Source organism: Pezoporus flaviventris, unplaced genomic scaffold (genome assembly GCF_033815535.1).
Source record: "Pezoporus flaviventris isolate CSIRO_AGI_PZ_B2104156 unplaced genomic scaffold, CSIRO_AGI_Pfla_v1 ptg000015l, whole genome shotgun sequence".
Taxonomy (NCBI): domain Eukaryota; kingdom Metazoa; phylum Chordata; class Aves; order Psittaciformes; family Psittacidae; genus Pezoporus; species Pezoporus flaviventris.
This window is the reverse complement of record NW_026892563.1, coordinates 37,365,969-37,386,466: the sequence shown is the minus strand read 5'-3', so window position 1 is coordinate 37,386,466 and position 20,498 is coordinate 37,365,969. Positions and strand designations below refer to the sequence as shown.

At 47.4% G+C, this 20,498-nt stretch overlaps 1 protein-coding gene across 2 annotated transcripts in view; it reads left to right on the top strand.

The window, feature by feature from the left end:
• Window positions 1–1,376: 1,376 nt before the first annotated feature.
• The window catches only part of ARHGAP31 (Rho GTPase activating protein 31), a 65,046-nt gene continuing 45,924 nt past the window's right edge, over window positions 1,377–20,498 (top strand). The window contains exons 1-2 of one of the 2 annotated variants that reach the window (XM_061454029.1): window positions 1,377–1,495; window positions 7,806–8,394. In XM_061454029.1, coding sequence (XP_061310013.1) covers window positions 8,295–8,394 — 100 coding nt within the window. In that variant the 5' untranslated portion in view covers window positions 1,377–1,495; window positions 7,806–8,294. Of the gene's footprint in view, window positions 1,496–7,643; window positions 8,395–20,498 lie in introns of those variants that run through there. The other variant, XM_061454030.1, reaches the window with a different exon arrangement.

The following is a 20,498-nucleotide window of genomic DNA, read 5'->3' as shown; positions in this document are numbered from 1 at the left end:
GAGAGCAGATCTTACATTGCTCCTTGCCATCCTGATCTGTTGCCTCTTGGCATTGCCTCCATGTCTTCTGACACCTCTTCAAAGTCAGTCCCTGGGGCAGGGCCATGCCGCAGGGCTCTTAGCATGGGGAAAAAGCCCAAGCTGGAGGTTGAAGCAGGAGGGACAATTGCTTCCCATTTCCCAGTACAGTATGTTACAAGGGGCCGTTGCAGAGCTTGGCTGCCTGACAGTTTCATTTGCAAGAGCATTGGCCCCTTTCCAAGCAATTCTTTCAGGTCTCATTGTTTGGTAGGAAACAAACAAGGGGAACAGCACTGGGTGGGCACACCAGAAGAGGGTCTAAATATAGCAGGGCAGCATTAGGGAGCCAGGCTTCTTAGGCAAAGCTTACTCTAAAGATAACAAAACCCCTCTGCTAGTCTAGAGAAAAGGCACCAGTTCTGCTACAGGCACCCCAGTTACTCAGGAGAGGGCTCCCTGCATGTCCCAGTCATATTGGCCAGCTACAACGATGCTACATTAGCCATAAAAAGTTGAAAGCAGCCCATTAGGCTGTTTTAAATCAAAGCACAGAGAGAATATTATTCATTCCAGCCTGAAGTCTTCTGGGTACTTTCTGCTGTAATTCACACCCAGTATAACTTCATCCTGAGTCAGGAAATAATCTGAACTACAGATTCAGACATCGAGGTGTCAGAGTGAAGCCAAGCCAAGCCCTTCTGGCCTGTGATGGAAAGAAGATAACTTGGTGCCACCTCTGCCTGGAGGTGTTGAGACTCAGCAGGATTCAAACTAAATAATGTTTCTGACAGCAGTGCAGGGCTGGTGACATTTCTGAAAGCAGAGGAAAAGAGAAAGCAAGCGTGCCAAAGAAGTCTAAAAACATCCTTCACAACCTGGCACGTCCCCATAGAAAACACCTCCCGCCAGAACAGCCAGGGTGCAGGTAAGGAAATGTTAAAGGAGAAATGTGGTTTTCCCTGAGGAAGTATACAGAGAGCTTTAATATTATACATCCTGAGAGAGAGAGCACTCAAATCCCAGGCAGAAGGAATCTCTGCACATAGCTGATTTCCCTGCTTCAGCATTTGAGAGCACAGTCGAAAGGCAAGTTGTTTTTCCACTTAACCAAGGCACTGTGAAGAGGGATGTGGCGCAAGGCAGGAGAAGTAAGCCTAGAAGAAAGGGGGGATATGGTGAGCCTTGCAGAGAAGACAATAGGAAATCATTAGTGCAGACCCACGAGTGCTTTCCCTATGGGGATTTAGCTCAGTGAGTAGAAATAAACAACAAATGTGCTGGAGCCTGCCACTTGCAAGAACACCCGGCCTTGCCTGCCACAGCTGCTAGCACTCTGCTCATCACAGCTCACAGCCTTCTTGTAGAGGTGTTTGCAAAGGGAACATGTGGCTTTTGCAAGCTTCTATTTTCTCTTTTCCCCCTTCCTGACACCAGATCATTCTTTGCTTTGCTAGAGACAGAGAGAAGGGGTAAGGTAGTAGTTTGTCCTCTCTGCAGATCAACATCATAGCTGGTGAATCTTCATAGGAACTCCTTCTTGTGGTGCTAGACTTTCTTACATGACAAAAGGAGTCTTAGTTGAAAGCTTATGCTAAAATAAGACATAACTCTCTCATAGAAAATATGAGTCTCACAAGTGATCAAGAGAAGACCTCAGAATAAAAGAAGCCAGGTTTTAAGTGACTTCTAAATATAACATATAACAGGCTAGCTTTTATCCCTAAAATAAGGAGCATCCCCTGAGCTATTTGTTGTTTGGTGGTTTTGTTTTGTGGTTTGTTGTTGGTTGTTTTTTTTTCCCAACAAATAAGGTTATTACAAAACAGACCTGGTCTTCTACACAAAGTGATCAAAATAGACGATAGCTGGAGTGAACCCCTAAACTCCCTTCCAGCTTAGTCATTCCTTAGAATAGAGATTCTTTCTCAGTTCTTAGCCATTAAACAATGGAAATGCAATAGACTGCTGGTTTTATGCAGTCAGGTTAACCCACAACTTCCTTCTCCCATGGCAACGTGATTAGCAGAACGGGTAATAAAAGAAGGACATCTGAAGGTGGAAAACCAGGAAAGTGGGTCTTGGTGTCAGTGATCTCTGAGTGGTGGTGAGCTGAGCTATTCAGAAATCACACATGTAGTGTCCTTTATGGTAGACTACCAATGACGATATTTGGTAAAATTGAGAGCAGAAGAGACTAAATAGTTTCTGTTTTCACATTATAAACCTCTGGCTCAACAGAGTTCTCATTTCTACTAGAACAGCTGTTATAGAATAAAGGGTGGATGAAGCGTCTACAAAACCAGCGGGGTGCAAATGTGGAGGAACAGATACTGAAACTCTGCTCTCCCTTAGGCAGCGCTAGTGTAGCTGCTGGACACAGTGGTTTCAGCAATGGGTGTCTGAAGTGATAGATAGATCTCCTCAGGATTTTCTTCCCTGATTGAGTTTTCTCACATCCTAGAGATCCTGGCTGTGCTTGAGAATCCTGGTTGTCACTTGTGTTCACAGGCTGGTAAAACCTGAGAAGGACTGGGCTTGTTATTGAAGCATCTCCCAAGTTCATAGGTGCCACTGATTTGACATTTTGCTTTGCTATGAAGTCATAGTGTAGTTTTAAGCAGATTGTTTCAATTTTGTAGGTCTCTTTGGTTACCTGATGAGGAGGACAAAAGCAAGCAAAACCATTTCCTGGTTTAGTGGGAGTCCTTATCGTTATTCGCAGTGGGGCAATGTGTTGAAGAAATCACCTCCCTTTCTGACATACTGTCTTGATTGTACTCAGCACAGTGCTCCCAGCTGCCTCTTCCATGTAATCCAAACAGCTGCTGGCAGGATGCTATTGAAAACACCTGTGTGAATTTGGGATGGCTCCATGGGGTGAGGTCGTGGCCTTCCTGCCTCACCAAATGGGTCCCCTCGTTGGGAAGATGCTTGGAGAAGGTTCAGAACATGCTTCTGAGATGAAAGCAGCTTTTGCTGGCTGTGTGGCTTGCCTGGTAGAGTTTGTGTTTGGATGTTTGTTTTATAATGCTATTGTATATTACTGCACTATCAATAGAGTTTTACACTGGGAGACATAAAACCTTTCTGTAATGGTCTTTATATGGTTTAAATAAAGAACAGTTGGTGTCCCCAGTCAAGAATTAGAGTTCCTGTGTGCTAGATGCTGTACAAACACAAGATTGAGCAGCCATCACTGTTCAGGCAAGTCTGTGCTCTGAGTAAGGGAAGTGAAATACATTCCTCATCTCTTTTCTGTACTGAAAACCTGACACTTCTGAAATGACTGTGAACAATGGGAGAAGGCAATCTGGCTAAAAGCACTGTTGCATGTTTTGTGGTTGTGGTGTGTGTAGTCAGTAACAGAACATCATTAGGCTACTGAAGTACCTCGGTCTTCATTGCATCTGGAATGATACTCAAGGAGGTGGAATGGGCAGGCATATATGTCTGCTCCTGATAAGTCAGTGACTACATCTCATCCCCCAGCCATAGATCCTCACCTGATGCCCTAACCAGCAAAGTGGGAACAAACCCCTTCTATTTGGTTCCATTTGTTCTAGTCCGGTTCCTTCTAGGACATCCCTGTGATGACATCAAATCATTATGCAGGCTCATAGCTAGAGCCTTCTGGGCATAGGTCTGTTGTACCTCCTGGTTACACCAGCATGTTGTGGGTAGTTAGCCAGCAGTAAAAAACTTGGTAGTGTGCAAGTGATAGGTTCCTGTTTCATTTGCTGCTGAAGTGCTGGGATCAGAGAAGTAGCTATTGAAAAGGTTGCATGGGGCAGATGGACACAGAAGAAAGCATGTCATGATGTGGACAAGAGGGTCCTCGGGAATGCAGAAAAGGAGGTTAGAGCTGGGAGAGACAGGGCTTGTAGCTGGGAATGTGTGGAATTAGGAACCGAGAGTGGTGGGTGCCCTGTGCCAAGGGAAGCTGAAGGGTAGCCCCATAGACTCATCTGATATGTACTCAGAAGATGTCAAGCTTTAGGCTTCACAATACACTCCAGCTTTGACCATGGAGATGGGAGTAGACAGGAAACCAGGCTGGAGAGGTCAGGAGAGGAAAGAGTATGTGGAGGGGTGGGGAGGGAGAGTGAACTGGCGTGTCAGGGTCTAACAATGAACTGTCTGTGTCAGGAAAAGAGTTGTACTTGGCAGGGCTATTTTTAGGGGTTCAGAGCCCCCCCTCCCCGGGTCTTCCACTCCCCAGCCCTCCCTGCTCTTTTGTGCTGAGTGGCGCCTGGCAGATTGGTGGAGATTTTAAAGCCATGGATAGGAAAGAGCTCAAACACAATGAAGGAAATGCAGTAGGGAGGGGAGAGATGGGTGCCCAGAAATAGCCTGTGTGACGCCTCTGCTGTGGCCCCTGGCTCTTAGAAGGGGAAGAAACACTTAGTCCTAATAGCCAAAGCTGTTCCCCAGGCTCCCTGACTGCTTCTGGAGTCACTGGCACCTTGTCTGTGAGAACGGATAGAACTGCAAAGTCATTATCCATCCCATGTTCATTCACACACAAACACTGGTTTCCCATACCCACACTGAAGCCAAAGGCAAGGCACTGCAGATCAGCAGTGAAGGTGTTCCACCTTCCTGCATGAACCTATGGCCCTCTCTGATGGGGAGGGCTTTGTGTCCAACTGCAAATCCTGACCTGTTTTTACAGGTTCAAAGGGAAGGAATTAAAGTAAGTATCACAGGCCATGGCTTCCTGGTTTGGGCTGTGGTACTGTGCGACTGCTGGCCATCATGCTGTTTGTATGGTGGTGGGGACTGGGAATTAAACTCTATGAGAGCTCTGGCTTGGCTTGGTGTTGCTCTTATTCTGCACAATCACTTTTTTCTTCTTCTATCTTTTCTTAGGAGGGAGAGAAATTCCCCCTTCTTTCCCAGCTGCTTCACCATTGAACTCCTTTTTGCTTTCCACGCTTCTGGCCTGAGCTCTTTCTCTGTCCAGCTTTGCTTCTTGCCTGTGAAAGCTTTTCCAGAAGGGACCTGGCTTACTCCTTGAGCCCTACTGCTCACCCTCACTATTGCAGAGCCCTGCCCTGCCTCCCAAGGCTGCACAAATCCAGGCTTCTTATTTTTAATTCTAAGGAGGAGAACATCCCTCCTTTCCCTCAGAAAAAATCCCCTGGCTCAGCACTGATTTCAGGCTCCGATAGGAAAGTGCTTTGTTTGTAAAGCCTCCCTTGTTTGCTGCCCGCTCACCTTGCCTGACCTCCTCCTCCTGGCCCTGGGCTCCCTAAGCAATCCTGCAGCAACCTCCCCTCTGTCCTCTTGCTGAACCTCGACCTGGCATGGGGAAAGCCAGCCCTACAGCCCAGCCTGCCTGGCAAAGAGCTCTCATGGAGCTCCTCACGCCTTCCTTCGCTCTGCCTTCCACACCATTTCCTTTCTCTGGATCACTCTTCCCTCCATGGAGTTATTGGCACAGGGCAGCAAACTGCAACCAACACCTGAAAGAGCCTCTATGAATAAAGTCAGAATCCTCCCTGTCGTGCTTCTAGCTCCAATTCCCTGCTCTTTTGCTTCAAATACTGTTTTTTTCTTGTCATGGTGGTGGCAATCTCTCTCCATCATCTACCATGACACCCAGATGGCAATGGCTGATAGTGGTCCTGTGTCCCAGCCTTGGACAGGCATCACCCACCCACAGCCTGTTTGGGGTCAGGGCAGCACAGCAAAAGCCCCCCAGATAACCAAAATCAGATGACAGCACTCCATTTCTGCATGGAGCCATGGCTTCCAACGATGGCACCTCCTCAGCAGCTACAGGGAACTGCCACTGAAAGCAATAAGAAATAGTGCTTTCAGCTGAAAATGCCTACTGGCCTGTAAGAAATACTGAGAGGGTGATGCTCTGACCCAGCAGTGCTGCTGAGTCCCCATTATCTGGGCTCATGGACCACCAAGGCCCCTTAGAGCAGGGCTTTGCAAGGTGTGTGTGGGGTGCCATGCTGCATAGTGGCCATGTCAGGGTGCTCCCTCACTGGTGACATGCTGAAGCTGTATACATAAAATCATAGAATGGTTTGGGTTGGAAGGGACCTTCAGAGCTCATCTAGTCCAATCCCCTGCAATGAGCAGGGACATCTTCAACAAGATCAGGTTGCCCAGAACCACATCCAGCCTGGCCTTGAATGTCTCCAGGGATGGGGCACCCGCCATCCCTCTGGGCAACCTGTGACAGTGTTTTACCGCCCTCAGGACCTAGAAGAGGATGGTGTGGTTTCTTGCCATGGTGAACCTGGAGGAGGCTGGCATGTGCAGGAGGACGTGCCTCCTCCCTAAGGCGGCAAGGAAAAGGCTTTCTCTTCCTACAGAAGGCAGGGCAGCAGGAGGATGCCCTGGCGAGACACCCAGCTCTGAGCGTCCTGTTGTCTGTCTGTCCCGTTTGAAGTCTGCCCCTTGGCCGGCAGGCAGGATGCACTGCGGCACGCGATGGGTTTGGCGAGATCCCATGTGCTGACTTGACATCAGGGTGCTGTGAGAAGCCCGTATTAAAGCCAAGGAAGTTTTAAGAGTTTCATGAGCACTGAGGGTCCCTGAGAACAACCATTGGTCCGGTGGTGAGAGCTCAGGTCTACCCTTCAGCCTGGCAGCAGTCCTTTGCCCCATTTTCTGGCCAGATTTCCTCCAAAGTAAAACTCCTCTACTTGTCTTTGGTCTGATTTTTGGTGAAAAGCTGCAATTTCCTGTTTTTCATTTGTTTGTTTATTTTCCACCCAGACCCATACAGTTATATTTGACACGAAGCAAGAGGGGGCAGTGAAGCCTTAGCAGAGTTCAGTTTGCCTCCTTAGGTGAAGCATGCAGCCCACCAGCATACCCAGCCCTGTAAAGAGGTCTGAATTTCTGGGACAAAAAATGTGGAGTTAAGTGTAAGTGACTGCTCTTACAAGCAGAGATATGCATGTACTGAAAGTAAGAGTAGAAAGGTGTTGGGGGCGGAAGGGAACAAGACGGCTTGAGGGCAGACCCAGGCCATCTCCCTTCTTGCCTCTACTGTGAGATTTCTGTTCCTTATCTCTAAACCCCTTCCTTGGTTAAGGGGAGCCTACGTGAATTTAGATGCCCGGACAGCATCTGTTTCTGCTTGCTGGGGAGGAGAGAGCTGAAGGTTTCCCTCCTCCCCCCTTCTTTAGTTTCCCAACTTTCTGCCCCCTTCTTGCCCTTCGATAGCTCCATCCTGTGCCTCTGTAAAGGAAGGCAAACCCCGCACTGACAGAGTCATGTTCGAGGGCAGGAAGGAGCCTTGCGACAGAGGACTGGATAAAGAGGCAGAGATTTACTGGTCTCTCCCCTCCTCACCGGCCCCTCCTTGGGCCTTTTCAGTGCTAAGCACTGGTAGCACAGGAAGCGTCTGACTGCACCGCTCGGCTTGCACTGATTCCGTCTCAGGCAGTCCGTTATCTGTCGACTCGCAGGACAGGCTTTCCCCCTTCCTTCCCTCCTCGTCCCCATCGCAGTCCCTAACTCCTCTCCCCTCCTTCCCCCTCTCTCACACACACACACATGTACTTTATTGCCAAACCTTGTCCTCCGCCCCCCTCCTCAGCTAACTTCCTTCCAGCATTTTTTTGAGCTGGATAATCCTAGGATTTGTAAAACGAGGGGAAAGGAGCGAGCAGGCGAGCGGGAGTCAGGGCAGGAAGCTGGTTTCTCATTCCTCTAACTGTCCAAAGGCAGGAGGAGGGGAAGGGGGGGGAGCCAAAGAGGAGCCTTGTGCAGACTCTTCCCCCGGTCCCTTTTCATTAGTCCGTTTGAACTTCCAGTCTCCTCCGAAAGCCGAGAGAAGGACAAACCACATTGGGACGCTTTCTGCTGCTGGGAGTGTCGACAGTGCGGCTGATGAAACCCAGAAGGTGGCCGTGGAGGGTCCTGGGACCGTGCTGAGGGACTTAGCACCCCCTCCTTCACCATCGCCTGCCCCCAAGTTGCCAACCCTGATGCGGGCACCCGTCCACCACCCACTTCCCTCCGATGAGAACCCTTCCGGGCTCAGGCTATGATCGCTGCTGCTGCTGGCTGGGCAGCCTCCTCTCGCCCTGACCGTCCTCTGCCACAGGAGCAGCCCAACATCTGGTGGGGATTCATGTTTACTTCTCTGGCTGGACGCTGCTCGGGACCCCCGATGTTGCTCCTTGGGAGCGGGGCACGGGCCGTGGTCTAAGGAGAAGAGCGAGATTCTTATCGCCCAGCGTGAGGCTGGGGGGGTGGGGGGCAAGGCAGGAGGGGGGAGAACCTCTTTTGGGACTAACCTCATGAAGAACAAGGGAGCCAAACAGAAACTCAAGAGGAAGGGAGCCGCGAGCGCGTTCGGCTGCGACCTGACGGAGTATCTGGAGAGCTCTGGGCAGGATGGTAAATGTCTCTTTATTCTCACTCTGGTTGCGAAGGAGCAGGGCGTTCGTCCCCCCCTTTTTTACCGGTAGGACTGCAGACCAGACCTTTCCCAAGGGCTAGACAACCTGGGGCTGATTTATCCCTGGGAAGTGGAGTCATTGCCTTGTTACTCACAATGAATGAACAATCGGAAGATTGCTCTGGTGACGGGTCTGCATGACCCTTGCATGAGTAGTGCTGTGTGTGGGGAAAGGACTGGGCTAAGGCTCTCGGGATGCTTAAATGTGAACAGAGGTGGCCAGCCCTATGCTGGGATGCCCTCTCCCGTGTGCCTGGTAGTGGAAGGGAGTAGCAGGCATTTAGGGGCTAGGTTTGGAAATCAAGCCTGCGCTCAGTGTTGCTTCCCCCTGGACTATGAAATCCTCTCGAAGTCCATGAGCGTTGCAGGGCTGTAGGGAGGAACTGGGAATGTCCCATCTGCCCCTCCTGGACTGCAGCACCGTTCCCATATTGTCCTTTCCGTGGTGGCTGGAGACAAGACAGAGACAGGGAGGTGGAGTAGGTTTGAGTGTGAGGTGTAAGGGGGAAGCTGAGCTAATGTTTTCACTACTGTGCCTGTTATCTCTCCTCTCCTCCTCTAACTGACCTCCGTGCCCCCAACGTGTTGGGTGAGAACATGATAGCTCAGACAAGAGGTAACTCCAATAAGAGAGGGTCCTGAGCTTGGTCAGCCCTTGGTGAGGAAAGGAGCAGAAGGATTCTTCTTGAAGAGGGTTGGATGATGAGAGAAGCAGTTGTGAGCCTGGCATAAAGAAAGACCTGCAGTTTAGCCAGGGGAAAAAGAACCATCCCTGATGTTAGCTGTATGTGCCAGGTTTCGCATTATGTTCCAGTTGGAGTTAACTAACTTTTACCAATGTCAGGCTACTCCAAGCAAATAAGAAGGCTTCTAGCAGCAATGTCAGCTTTATACAGGGAGGGCTGTACAATCAGGTCTTTCATTTGCTGAGGAGCATGGCTGATGAAGTACAGGGTGGAACTGCACTGGCAGAGGGATGGACTACATAACAGTTGTCTTTTCCATTGCACAGTGAAGGGGGCAGTAAATATATCACTAAGATAAAACGTTATATGTGTGCGTTTACTTAGAGGTGGGGGAAACCAGGCATTCGATTGCACTGTGGGTTGTCCGTAACAGTTATTGTATTTTTTAACTTATATAGGTCTTAACAGCAATTGAATTGAACTAGAAAAAAAAAAAACAGGCTTAATGAACTGATACCACTTTGCCAGCATGAGGTACAGACAGATAAATTCCATCCAGTGCTAGCATGAGCTGCCACTGTGGAGGGACTATTTACAGCTGTTTACAGGAACACTGAAAAACAACTCCGGGAATGCAGGCACAGGCAGTATATTCAGCTGAAGCAGCAAGAGAGATTTTAAAGGGAGAAACATAATTACTGCAGTTGGAATTTAACCAGAACAGCAACATTTATTACCTGAAATCCCATCGTTTTTTCAATTTTTTTTTGGGCACAAGTAAGAAGGACATTGCTCCAAGTCTCATTTGTGGAATGGTTCATGGTTCCAACCTACTTATCTCTCTGTGCTGAGGAAAAGTGGGGAAGAATATGAAGTTCCTTTCCCTGTATTTTTTGAATAGCACATACCATTGCCCAGTGCCGTGGGATCCAGAAATAAAAGACTGAATTGTTATAGGTTTATTGGGAAGGGTGTAAGTTAGATTGGAACAATCAAATTCTTCAGAACAGGAGGAGAAGAAATGAGGGTATTAGAGATAGTAATTTCATTGCTAGTAGGGCTCTCAGGATCAGTAGGAGTGTGACTAAGTATTGCCAAAGTGATGTCTTGGGAAGAAATGAAGGTTCAGATGTCACCAGGACATCATAAACTTGCAACCTGTAATTATAAAACTAAATTAGAGAGCATTTAGGTGACTGATTTGGGAATAGTTGAATTGTCCTGCTAAGAACTATTTCCAGTGATAAGCCAGTGCTCCTGCAAGCAGGGGTTTTGGTAAAGATGTAAAGCAGTGACTTTCTCTCTATTTTGGATGGTACTATGTGTTTAAATGGTGGAACGCAGGCTCTGGTTGTTCCCTACTTGGAAGCAATGAAGATGTAAGTTCGTGCTATCTGTGACTGATGAGGAGTTGGAGAGCGCTTTGGCTGCTGTATAGAAAATGGTTTGTTGAGGACCTTTGCGAAAGCAGGTTTTAAAATGCACCCATAAGGCTTAGCTGGAAAAGAAGAAGAGGCTGTAGGACAGGCAGGGCACAAGTCAGACTGGTTGTGCTTTCATGCTCAGGTCTGCTTTACACCATTCTGTAGTGCTGATTTGTGTGGCTGATCCTGCAAACTCACACAAGTGAAGGGAAGCAGAGACCTGCTTTGCTGGTGCTGGGAATGGCAAAGGGAGCACAGGGCACAGCCAAGGCTAGTGTAGAGAATTCAGTTTGGCATTTTTCCCTCTGGAATAGTGCAGGACCGTTACAGTTAGGGGGTGCTGCACTACTTGTGCGATGCTTTGTGGGGGAGATGCACAACTTGAGTCCCTACATGCTTGTGGCTGTTGAAGAGCAGCTTGTGCTTTCTGCAAAGACCTTAGTCCCTGTGTCCTTGCCAAATTCCAGTGGAGAGAATTATATTCTGCTTAAGGTATCACCATTTCCTCTCCTGTCATTTAACTGTTTAAGAACTTGCTATGGCCTGCTTTAGAGATGGCTGCGTTTCAGTGTAAGGGTGGAAAGATCCCGCTGTCTCCCTTAGCAGACAGATATACCTAAGCCTCTGTTATAAAGAGCTTTGTGATAATACAACAAAAGCTGTAGCAGAACTACAAAGTATTTAAGAGGAGTGTAGATGTAGTGGGTACAATGGGGTAGCTCAGGAGACTAAAAATGTGATAAAAAGCCTTTATCCCTGAGTTGATTCTTCAGATCTGACCCAGGTCAGTGATGACAGACAGATGTTGCTGTCTGCTGGCTGGTTTGAAGCTCAGATGTGTTGAATTTACTGCATTTCGAGTCAGTTCCTGTCACTACTGCATTTGACCCTACTTGGCCTTTTGCTGCTGGCAGACTCTACACATGCTCCTTATGGGGGCAGACTGCTATCAGTGCTCCCAAGCATTTAAAATCGTGACTCAGGACACAGACATCATGAGATAAAATAAAAATCAGTGCTGGGTTCTTTTTCTGCTGTTTTGTGAAGCTTCAGTGCGCATCTGAGTTACTTTTTTAAGTCTTTCTCCTGGCAAGAGGGCTAGAAACTTGTGGGGAAATTAGCTTTTTTTCCTTCCCACTAACATTCTCAAACAATGACTTTAATAGCAGTGGATTTGAGGAAAAGATCACATAAAACATGAAAGAATGGTGGCTGGCAATGCCAATGAGTAAAAGTAATCTGATTTCACATAGCCCCTCTTCTGTTGCTGCCAGCATTGAATCCGAACACAGAGGCAAGGGATCTTTTGGAATGTCAAAGCTTCACTAGAAAGCAGTGTGAGCCCACATGGATAGGTACCATGCAGGAGGAATTTAGTGCTAATGCCCTTTACTAAAATATTTTCCTGTGCCAAACTTTAATGAAACGTTGTATGGGTGCAATGAAGGTAACAGATACTAGGTTTGAAGGATTAACATTAGAGCTGTGCTTTTTCCTCCTGATAAACAGCCTGGTTTCCAAAGGAGAGTAGCTCGTAGTGCCTCTACTGAAGTCAATGGGAGCTGCACGTCAGGCCCCCAGTTCCTGTAATAACAGCAGTATAATGTTCTAGTCATGGAGGAGCCAGCAGAGAAGACAAGATGCAAGGCTGTGCACAAACCTTAGTTGGGGCAGGACAATCTGAACTGCTTCAGACAGTCACAAAGAGGAGTCTTACTTCTGGTTATAACAGAGAAGTGTTGTAAGAGTGGGCTGAAAATGTCAAAGCTATTAAAGTAAGAGGGTCTAAGTCAAAATGGAGTTTAATATTCCCAGTACTTCTAACTGTGGGAGTTCAGGTACACTGCCAGGTACAACTTCCACTTTTTAAAATGGAAATACATCTACAACAGTTGGATTCTGCTGGTGAATGGTAATCCAGTCTTTTTCATAGGAACTGCCACTGATTCAGACCTGCCTTTGCTTCATTTGCTTAGAGCCAGGTAGGGCTTGGAGAAAGGCTGTATTGTTTCTTTTGTCTTTGGTGTGATGGTGTCTAAATATTGGGATAGGATGCGCTACTAGGACTGCAAAAAGCCAAATCTCAGATTAGACACCTTGTTCTTAGGATGTAGGTCAGCTCTGTGGATCTGAGCTTCCCCTATTTGCTGGAGAGTTAATTCAGCTGTTGCTGTACCCCTCTGGTTCCTTGAACATCTGTTTCCTGCCTGATGTTGTCTTGTTGGGATGCAGTGAGCTCAGCTTTTCCCCTTAACCCCCTCCCACACTCCTCACAGCTCCGTCAATGGCTCTCATCCTGAGTCTCTAGCACCCAAAGCCCTTCCTCTTTGTGCAATGGTGCTTATTGGCTTTGTTATTTGCTGTAGAAATAGGGCTGCTTCATTTGAAGAGCTTTGAAGCCACCAACTCCCTTGTGCTCTCCTCTTGAGGCTCCTTCTTGCTATGGCAGAGAGCAGGGCTGGCCAGAAGCACCCCCTGAGGCCAGGGAGGCAGAAAGGGCTGTTGTCTGCAACCATAGCACAGGGAGATGGTTTGAAGCCCCTGGATATTAGAATGGAAAGGAGACAACAGATCTTCTGCCTGATCCTGATGTTACGTGTTTCATTGTGAAGCTATACTGTGCTCAGGTGGATGAGGAGACCTGCATCTCAGGAAGAAAGTAGTTTGCTATGAGAACAGACTCCCTTTGGAGCCAGACATTAAACCTGCCACTCAGGTGTGAAGCAGCTTTTCTGGGTCGTGTGGCTTTCCTTCCTCACACTCGCATGTGTGTGTGAGGGTGCATGCAAGTCCATAGCACCTGTAAAGATGTACAACATAAAGACACATTTGTGTTCACATAGTTTTAGGGTTTCTTAAGCTGTTTTTCCCATGTTGATGTTTTGAAGTGAATGCATGCCCGTAGTTTTGGGAAGGCGCTTTTAGTTAGCGATGCATGCAGAAAGTCCTGGGAAAACTGCTGATGGATCATTCACGGCAATGTGGAGAAAAAAGACAAGGCTTTTTTTTTTCTTCTTTTTTGTTTTAGTCCCCTTGGAAAAATGAAAATGCCACACGCCTGTTTAATGTGCTGCAGAAGAATGAGGAATGTGTTCATCCCACTCTCAGAATTAGAGATTGTGGCACTGGGGATTTCTGTCTCAAGAACTGATTGAGCCTGGACAGAAACCTTTTTCTCTTTCTGTAGCCAAAATTGCTTTCACTTCAGATCTCTTCTCTGACCTACCTCACTCTGAGGCTATGCAAACACTTGTCTCCCTGCAAGGAAGGAAATGGCAGGGACTAGGAGGAGAACAAGACAAGAACAGCCTCTTGGGCTGTCTTGCAGTGTTTAATCCTCTTTTTTTTTTGTCTGCTGTGTTTCTGCAGTCTGCTTTACATTTTCACACTGCTGATATACCAAGAAGCCCCATAAACCCTCTGAGGGGTCTATCCTTGTCTGTAGCCATGAAGCCTCTGTGGATGCTTAAGGCTGTATCCCCTCATTGTTGTGATGGGAGCATAAGGGACAGTTGGGCTCTGAAGTCTGAGGGCAGAAGAAGGGGGACTGTATTATTGTGCAGTGGAGGAGAGCTGTGGCAGAGGGGCCTGAGGGCTGAATATAAGAATTGGCAGGTGGAGCAGCAGGGCTGGGGCTGGGGGGGAAAACATCAATTTGGCCTTTCAGAACCTGCTAAGGCATGTCCAGTGGCAGAAGCTCTGCTGCCAGAATGGATGGTGTGGGGGAATTATTAATGACGTAAGGGCTGCTTATTCTCCACCTGCTCTTGCATGCGGAGCATCATGTTATGAGACCCAGATATCAGCCTCTATGGCAACAAAGCGAGAGCAAAAAGACACTGGGAACAAACAGGAGCAGAAGCCATCTGTCTGCTTCTGTTACTTAGCTGTTGCTCCTTGTTTTGGATGATGTTTGTGTTACTTCCTCAATCTGTTTCTGGTTCTTGGGGGCTGGATTTTTTGTGTCTCTGCGGCACAGTGTTATTGCAGTCAAACATTTGTGTTGCGAGCTCAGCTCCTTGTTCTGTGCTGACTTCCCATTGCTAGCACTGTGTGATTAGCAGAGAGCTCTTCCGTGCTGTCTCCTGCTTTCCATTTCCCTCACCCATCACTGCAGGAGGCACACGTGTTGTTTGCATGCAGCAAGCCCCACTTTGATCCTGCCTTCTCCCCCACCCCCTGCGAACAGCATGAATCACATCTTGCCTGCAGATTCTAGATTAGAAAATATATTTTGATTTAGCAAATGTTTTCTCTGCTGGCAACAGCTGATTTCATCTGATCCTGGGAAACCAAGGAGTTTGGGTGCTTGTGCTATCACAGCTCTCAAAGGTCTGAGGAAATAACTGCAGTGGATGAAATACTGGCACTGCATGGAGTGGATGTACAACACAGGCTGGTGTACACATGGTGAGCAAGTAGTCTGGGAGCTCCTGCATTGACTGCAGTGCTTGGAGCACAAGTTTTGTTGTAGGCCTGGTTCTAGTTTGGAGAGCTCGTGACACCAGTGCCGTAGTAGAAAGCTTGCATCTATAACTTAGGCTTTGCATATATGATGGAGTTCTACAGCAGCAGCGTTTGCTGGCAATCGGGCTTGTGCCAAAGGTTTACGTTGCAATGTTTCTCCTTTAGCGGTAATAGGGGAAATGAAAACAGTCTGTCAGTAACAGCATACCCAGTCCTGCTCCGAAGGGCCTGGGGTTGGGGGTCTATCAGGCAGACTGCTCATATCACAGCTTGGACTGGATCTCTGATCTGCACTGGATGCAGTTCCCCTAAGTGTGAAATATAAATAGGGGGTGATTAAAGGATGGGGCACCACCAAGAGGGTGCCAGACGCACAGAGCTTTGACATGGAAACCTACAGATACCTTACACCAATACAAAGGCTGCTAGTTGGCTTCACTGCTGGTTGTTTTAAGGCCAACGAGTGTTGTAAGTTGTGGACTGGTGTCTACTTTCCATACATTCCCAGAGCCTCAAGCCCCAGCTGTCCTTTGGTCCTATGCCAGAGCCTTCAGCTTCTCTGCTGATAACTTCACTGAATGTGTTTTGCATCATCAACAACAAAAAAACCTGCAGAGTGTTTACAATGGACACAGAGACCAGTGTAGCATAAATTGAATTTAGAGTTAAATTAAATAATGTGGGGCAACTGTGCTGACTGTTATTAACTTTCGTACTTAATTCAATAATGTAATCTTCTGTTTTCCATATTTATCTGAAACCACAAGCAGACTTTCTGGTCTGCACCAGTGTGATCGCAGATATGAAAGTACTTAGCATGGGTGTAAGACCTAGCTTGTTGTCAAATATTTAGGCCCATGATAACTAATGAGGTTATAAATACCAGTACAAAACTTCGCCCTCACTCAAGTGCCAGATCAATGCTATCACTGTGTGTGAGAGTGAGGAGTTCAGTCCCTAATGCTACAAGTCTTTTGGCAAACACTGCTTAAAGAGACAGGGAAGTCCCAGTCCTTTTCTGTCTCACCCTCCTGCCTTGAACATGAGCATGCAGCTGGATTAGATTCCCCATTTTCAGCCTGGTGGAGGCGCTTTTGATCGTAACAGTGCACCAGAAAGCATAGAGCAAACCTCATGCTTTTTGCTCTTGCCTCCAGTTCCTCTTCTTCAGTTGCTGCCCTCCCACTTAGGAACAACTGCTTGACCTAAGCTCAAATCAGCCTACCTCCATCCTGGTGCCAGCAGCTGATGCTGTGTGACAGCCCCAGTTCCAAGCAATGCCAGGTGGGCTGGATGCTTCAACTTAGTGTTTTAAGTTCTATAAAGGAAGAGTTACTTTAACAGCAGTAGAAAATGTTACTGAATCACAGAGTTACTGAGAAATGTTACTGAATCACAGAGTTACTGAGATGAGCAGGGACTTCTTGAGATCTAGACCAAAGCCAGCTGCCCAGGACTGTGATCTGAGTATCTCCACAGATGGAGGTTCTACAATCTCTGTGAGCAGCCTGATCCAACCTTTGACTATCATCACAGTAAAAAGGTATTGTGTTCAGATGGAATCTCACAGGTTTTAATATGTTCTTGTCCTGTCAGTAGGCACCACTGAGAAGAGTGTGGCTCCCTTCTCTTCATTCCCTCCCATCACGTATTTGTTCACAGCAATAAGATCCCTCCTGATCCTTCTCTTACCCAGGCTGAGCGATCACAGCTTCTCATATGAGAGACGCTCCAGCCTTTTAAACATCTTTATGGCCATGAGCTGGGCTTGCTCCAGTAAGTCCGTCCTGTACTGGGAAGCGCAAAGCTTGACACACAACTCCCGGTGTGGGCTCACCAGTGTTGAACAGAGGGTAAAGATCACCTCCCTCAACTTGCTGGCAATGCTTTTACTGAATCTTCATATGTTCTTGGTATTGTATACTTTTCTATTAGGAATTGGCCTTGGTCTCCCAGCCTAGGCTGGCAATTTCAGTCAATAACTTACATGCAAATGGGACAGCGTAAAGGATTCTTTCTGCCCTGGTTGATGCTGAAAATGAATTGTCTTTTCACAAAGGGCCCCTATTCTTTAATGGTTTCTGCAGTCTCGCTGCTGGCCAGCTCAAACGAATTAATGTATGCTTTATATAATACAATACACTGATACACTGCACCTTATGAAAGCTGTGCAAACCCTTGGCTCTATAGAATGCCTACAAATAACTCTAAGAAGTAGCTCATCTTTGTGGTTGTACAGCCTCCCGCCAAGGCACTGTGCACTGGAGTGGGGGCTTGTGGCTGGACTTGTTTCCTTCATGGCAGTTGTGTCACATGTCCTTCTTCTTGCAGGCACTGGGCAATGAGACCGAAATGTGCTTCCCCATGCAGGATTCTCAGCTGTGGCTGCTGCTCTTAGAAATATGCCCTGAGCAGCTGAGCTGGATTCAGAGCCATTCATCTCCAGCTCCTCTCTCTGCCCTTTTCTATGCTCCAGGCTCAACTACCTAAATGCCTTTGGAAATGCTATTATCTCCTGTGCTCTCCAGGGCCAGGAGCAGCTATAAGATTTATCATCTGGAACAGGATGCTTTGTTTAGTGCTGTAAAGCACAGAACAGTTAAAGGAAGAACAAAACCTAACCCCCAAACCAAATACAAAGCTCTCTTTACATCTCATGTCCTTTCTTTGCTCTCTCTCATTTGGGAACGTGTGTGTGTTTGGTTTTGTAATGCTGTTAGATGTGATAGTTCACACGGTGGAATGGTTAAAGGAGATGTACCTGCATCTCTACAATAGGGATTGAACATCCAAAGGGCAGGAGACATTCTTGCTATAACTAAACTGTGTGACTTGTTTCCTAAAGAGTGTTAGAAGGGAGATCAGTCAGGTTCTGCGGTACAAACGTCATTTAAAGGATGCTGGAAAGCGATTCTTCATCAGGGACTATAGCAATAGGACAAGGGGTGATGGGTTCAGCCTTAAACAGGGGAGGTTCAGGTTAGATGTAATGAAGTTCTTTACTGTGAGATTGGTGAGGCACTGGAACAGGTTGCCCAGAGAAGTGGTAAATGCTCCATCCCTGGCAGTGTTCAAGGCCAAGCTGGACGGAGCCTTGTGTGACATGGTCTAGTGTGAAGCACCCCTGCCTATGGCAGGGGGTTGGAACTGGATGATCTTAAGGTCCTTTCCAACCCAAACCATTCTATGATTCTATGATACCACTGATGGTTTTCACCAAACACAGCAGCATTGGGGCTGCCTTTCTTTCTGAAAGGTGCTGACATGCTTGCAGACTTTGTACATGTGGAATGTAGGACTGAGAATCAAGGCTAGATCTGTGCCTGATCTCACTGGCTCATCAAAAACTGCTGAGAAGCAAACCCAGAACACTGGGAGAAAAGGGGTGTGTGTGTGTTTATCTGAATATATCACTCGGGGTATTTTTGTTACTGTTGTATTTGCCATCTCAGCAGTGAATGTGGCTGTCAGTCCTGTTACAGACAGGCAGCTTGGCAGCACAACACGGCCAACCAGCACATGGAGAACTCTTTGCTTCATGTGCAACTGGTGCTTGTTTTTCTATTCATCTCTCAATATGGTGCTGCTGGTGGTGATGGCAGCCACACCTCAGGAGGTTCGGAGGTGTGATTGGGCAGGATGAGCCTCCTTCTGGATCCTTTGTGTGTGAAATAAGCTGTCAGCAGGACTGAATTGTATCCTTTCCTTGAGCAAAATCATAGATTGTTGAGGTTGGAAAAGACCTTTAAGATCACTGAGAGAGGGGAAGAACTTCACCATTTTGCCCTTTCTCTTTTCATCTTCCTGGTATGCTCTGCTTGGCATTGCATTTTCCTTACCCTTGCTCTGGTCAGGTAGTTGCAGATACACAAGAAGCTAAATGGGAACAAACTCTCTCATGAGATTTATTGCATCTTCTGCTTCTAATCAAGCCAGAAAAATAGAGCAACAGACTTCCTTCTATAATCCTGTTCTCTCCCTTCCAGTCCCAGCTGGAAACCAGAAGTACAAGAAGATAGAGGAATGCAGCAAAAAAAAGTTAAAACAAATGTCCTGGAATCTCTAAAAGGAGCGTGGGGTTTTGCCTGAGGCGATGGTTCCGGGTTACAGTGGGGGTGTGCGGGATTTTCCCCTCCCTCAAGTGTTTTCAGTTCCTCTTACTTATTTGTTTGGGGTTTTTTATTCCACCTGGCCCTGTTTCGATGACTTTATTGCCAGGATGGCAGTATGCATGTGTTGCCAAAGTCAATACATCAAGCGTCTGTACCTAAGGCAGGCTTAGGAGCGGTAAATGGGAAGAGCTGGTTTTGATCTATTGAGTCCATTACTCTTCCTTCATGGCTTGATAGTGAGCACTAGTCACATACTGCTGCCCGAGGTTTGCTGTGTAAAGACACAAATGGGTACTGAGTGAGGAAATTCAGTTCCAGATCCCAGTAGAGGGACTTTTCATCAGGGACTGTAGTGATGGGACAAGGGGTGATGGGTTCAGACTTAAACAGGGGAGGTTCAGGTTAGATATAAGGAATAAGTTCTTTACTGTGAGGGTGAGGAGGCACTGGCACAGCTTGCCAAAGTGAGTTGTGAATGCTCCATCCCTGGCAGTATTCAAGGCCAGACTGGACGGGGCTTGGAGCAACCTGCTATAGTGTGGGCATCCCTGCCCATGGCAGGGGGTTGGGACTAGATGATCTTAAGGTCCTTTCCAACCCAGACCATTCTGTGATTTTATGATTCCATGGGTTTAGGGTCCCCCTCAAGACTTGTCAGAATCTGGATAAGGATGACATCCTTCTGCAACCCCATCTCTAGGGCAGCCAGGCAGCAGTAACCCAGTACCTGCTGTCCTTGGGGTGGCAGGCAGAGCACAGTGCTGGAGGCACCCCCCTGGCACTGCTTGTAAACGTGCTTCAGAGGCACGGAAGGAACCAGTGTAATAAATACAAAGAAGAGCTACGAGTTCTAATTAGTCCTAATTTCTAGCCTGCTAAAATACCCATCTGTCACTCTGCTGCAATAATGAGATTGGAGAAGATTAACTGGATACTACTTAGGCTCCTGAACATGGCAGCTCAGTAAGCGTGCTGCTGTTCAGCCCTAAGCTGTGCTTGCAGCAATTACACCCTAAGCAGGTTTATGTCTGGTTAGCGTTTGCATGGGAGTTGCCCAATAAATCCTGCTGCAGGAGTGGAGTGAGTGATTCAGAAGATGGCAAGCTCAGTCCAAGTAAGTTGCTGCCTTGACATCATTTAGGGGAGCTTGCCGTTTGGGCACAGGGTAAAACAAGGGTCCCAATCCTTTAGAAAAAGCTCTGGTTTATCTATTTTCCTAGGACACAAGGGCTTATTTACATGCGTATGTGCTGCATTTTTTCCTTTCCAGAAGCAATTTCAGCTGGAGTCATTGTTTGCTATATTGCTCAGTGTCCTAAACTAACATATCGCTGCTCTGCCCAGCTCAAAAGCT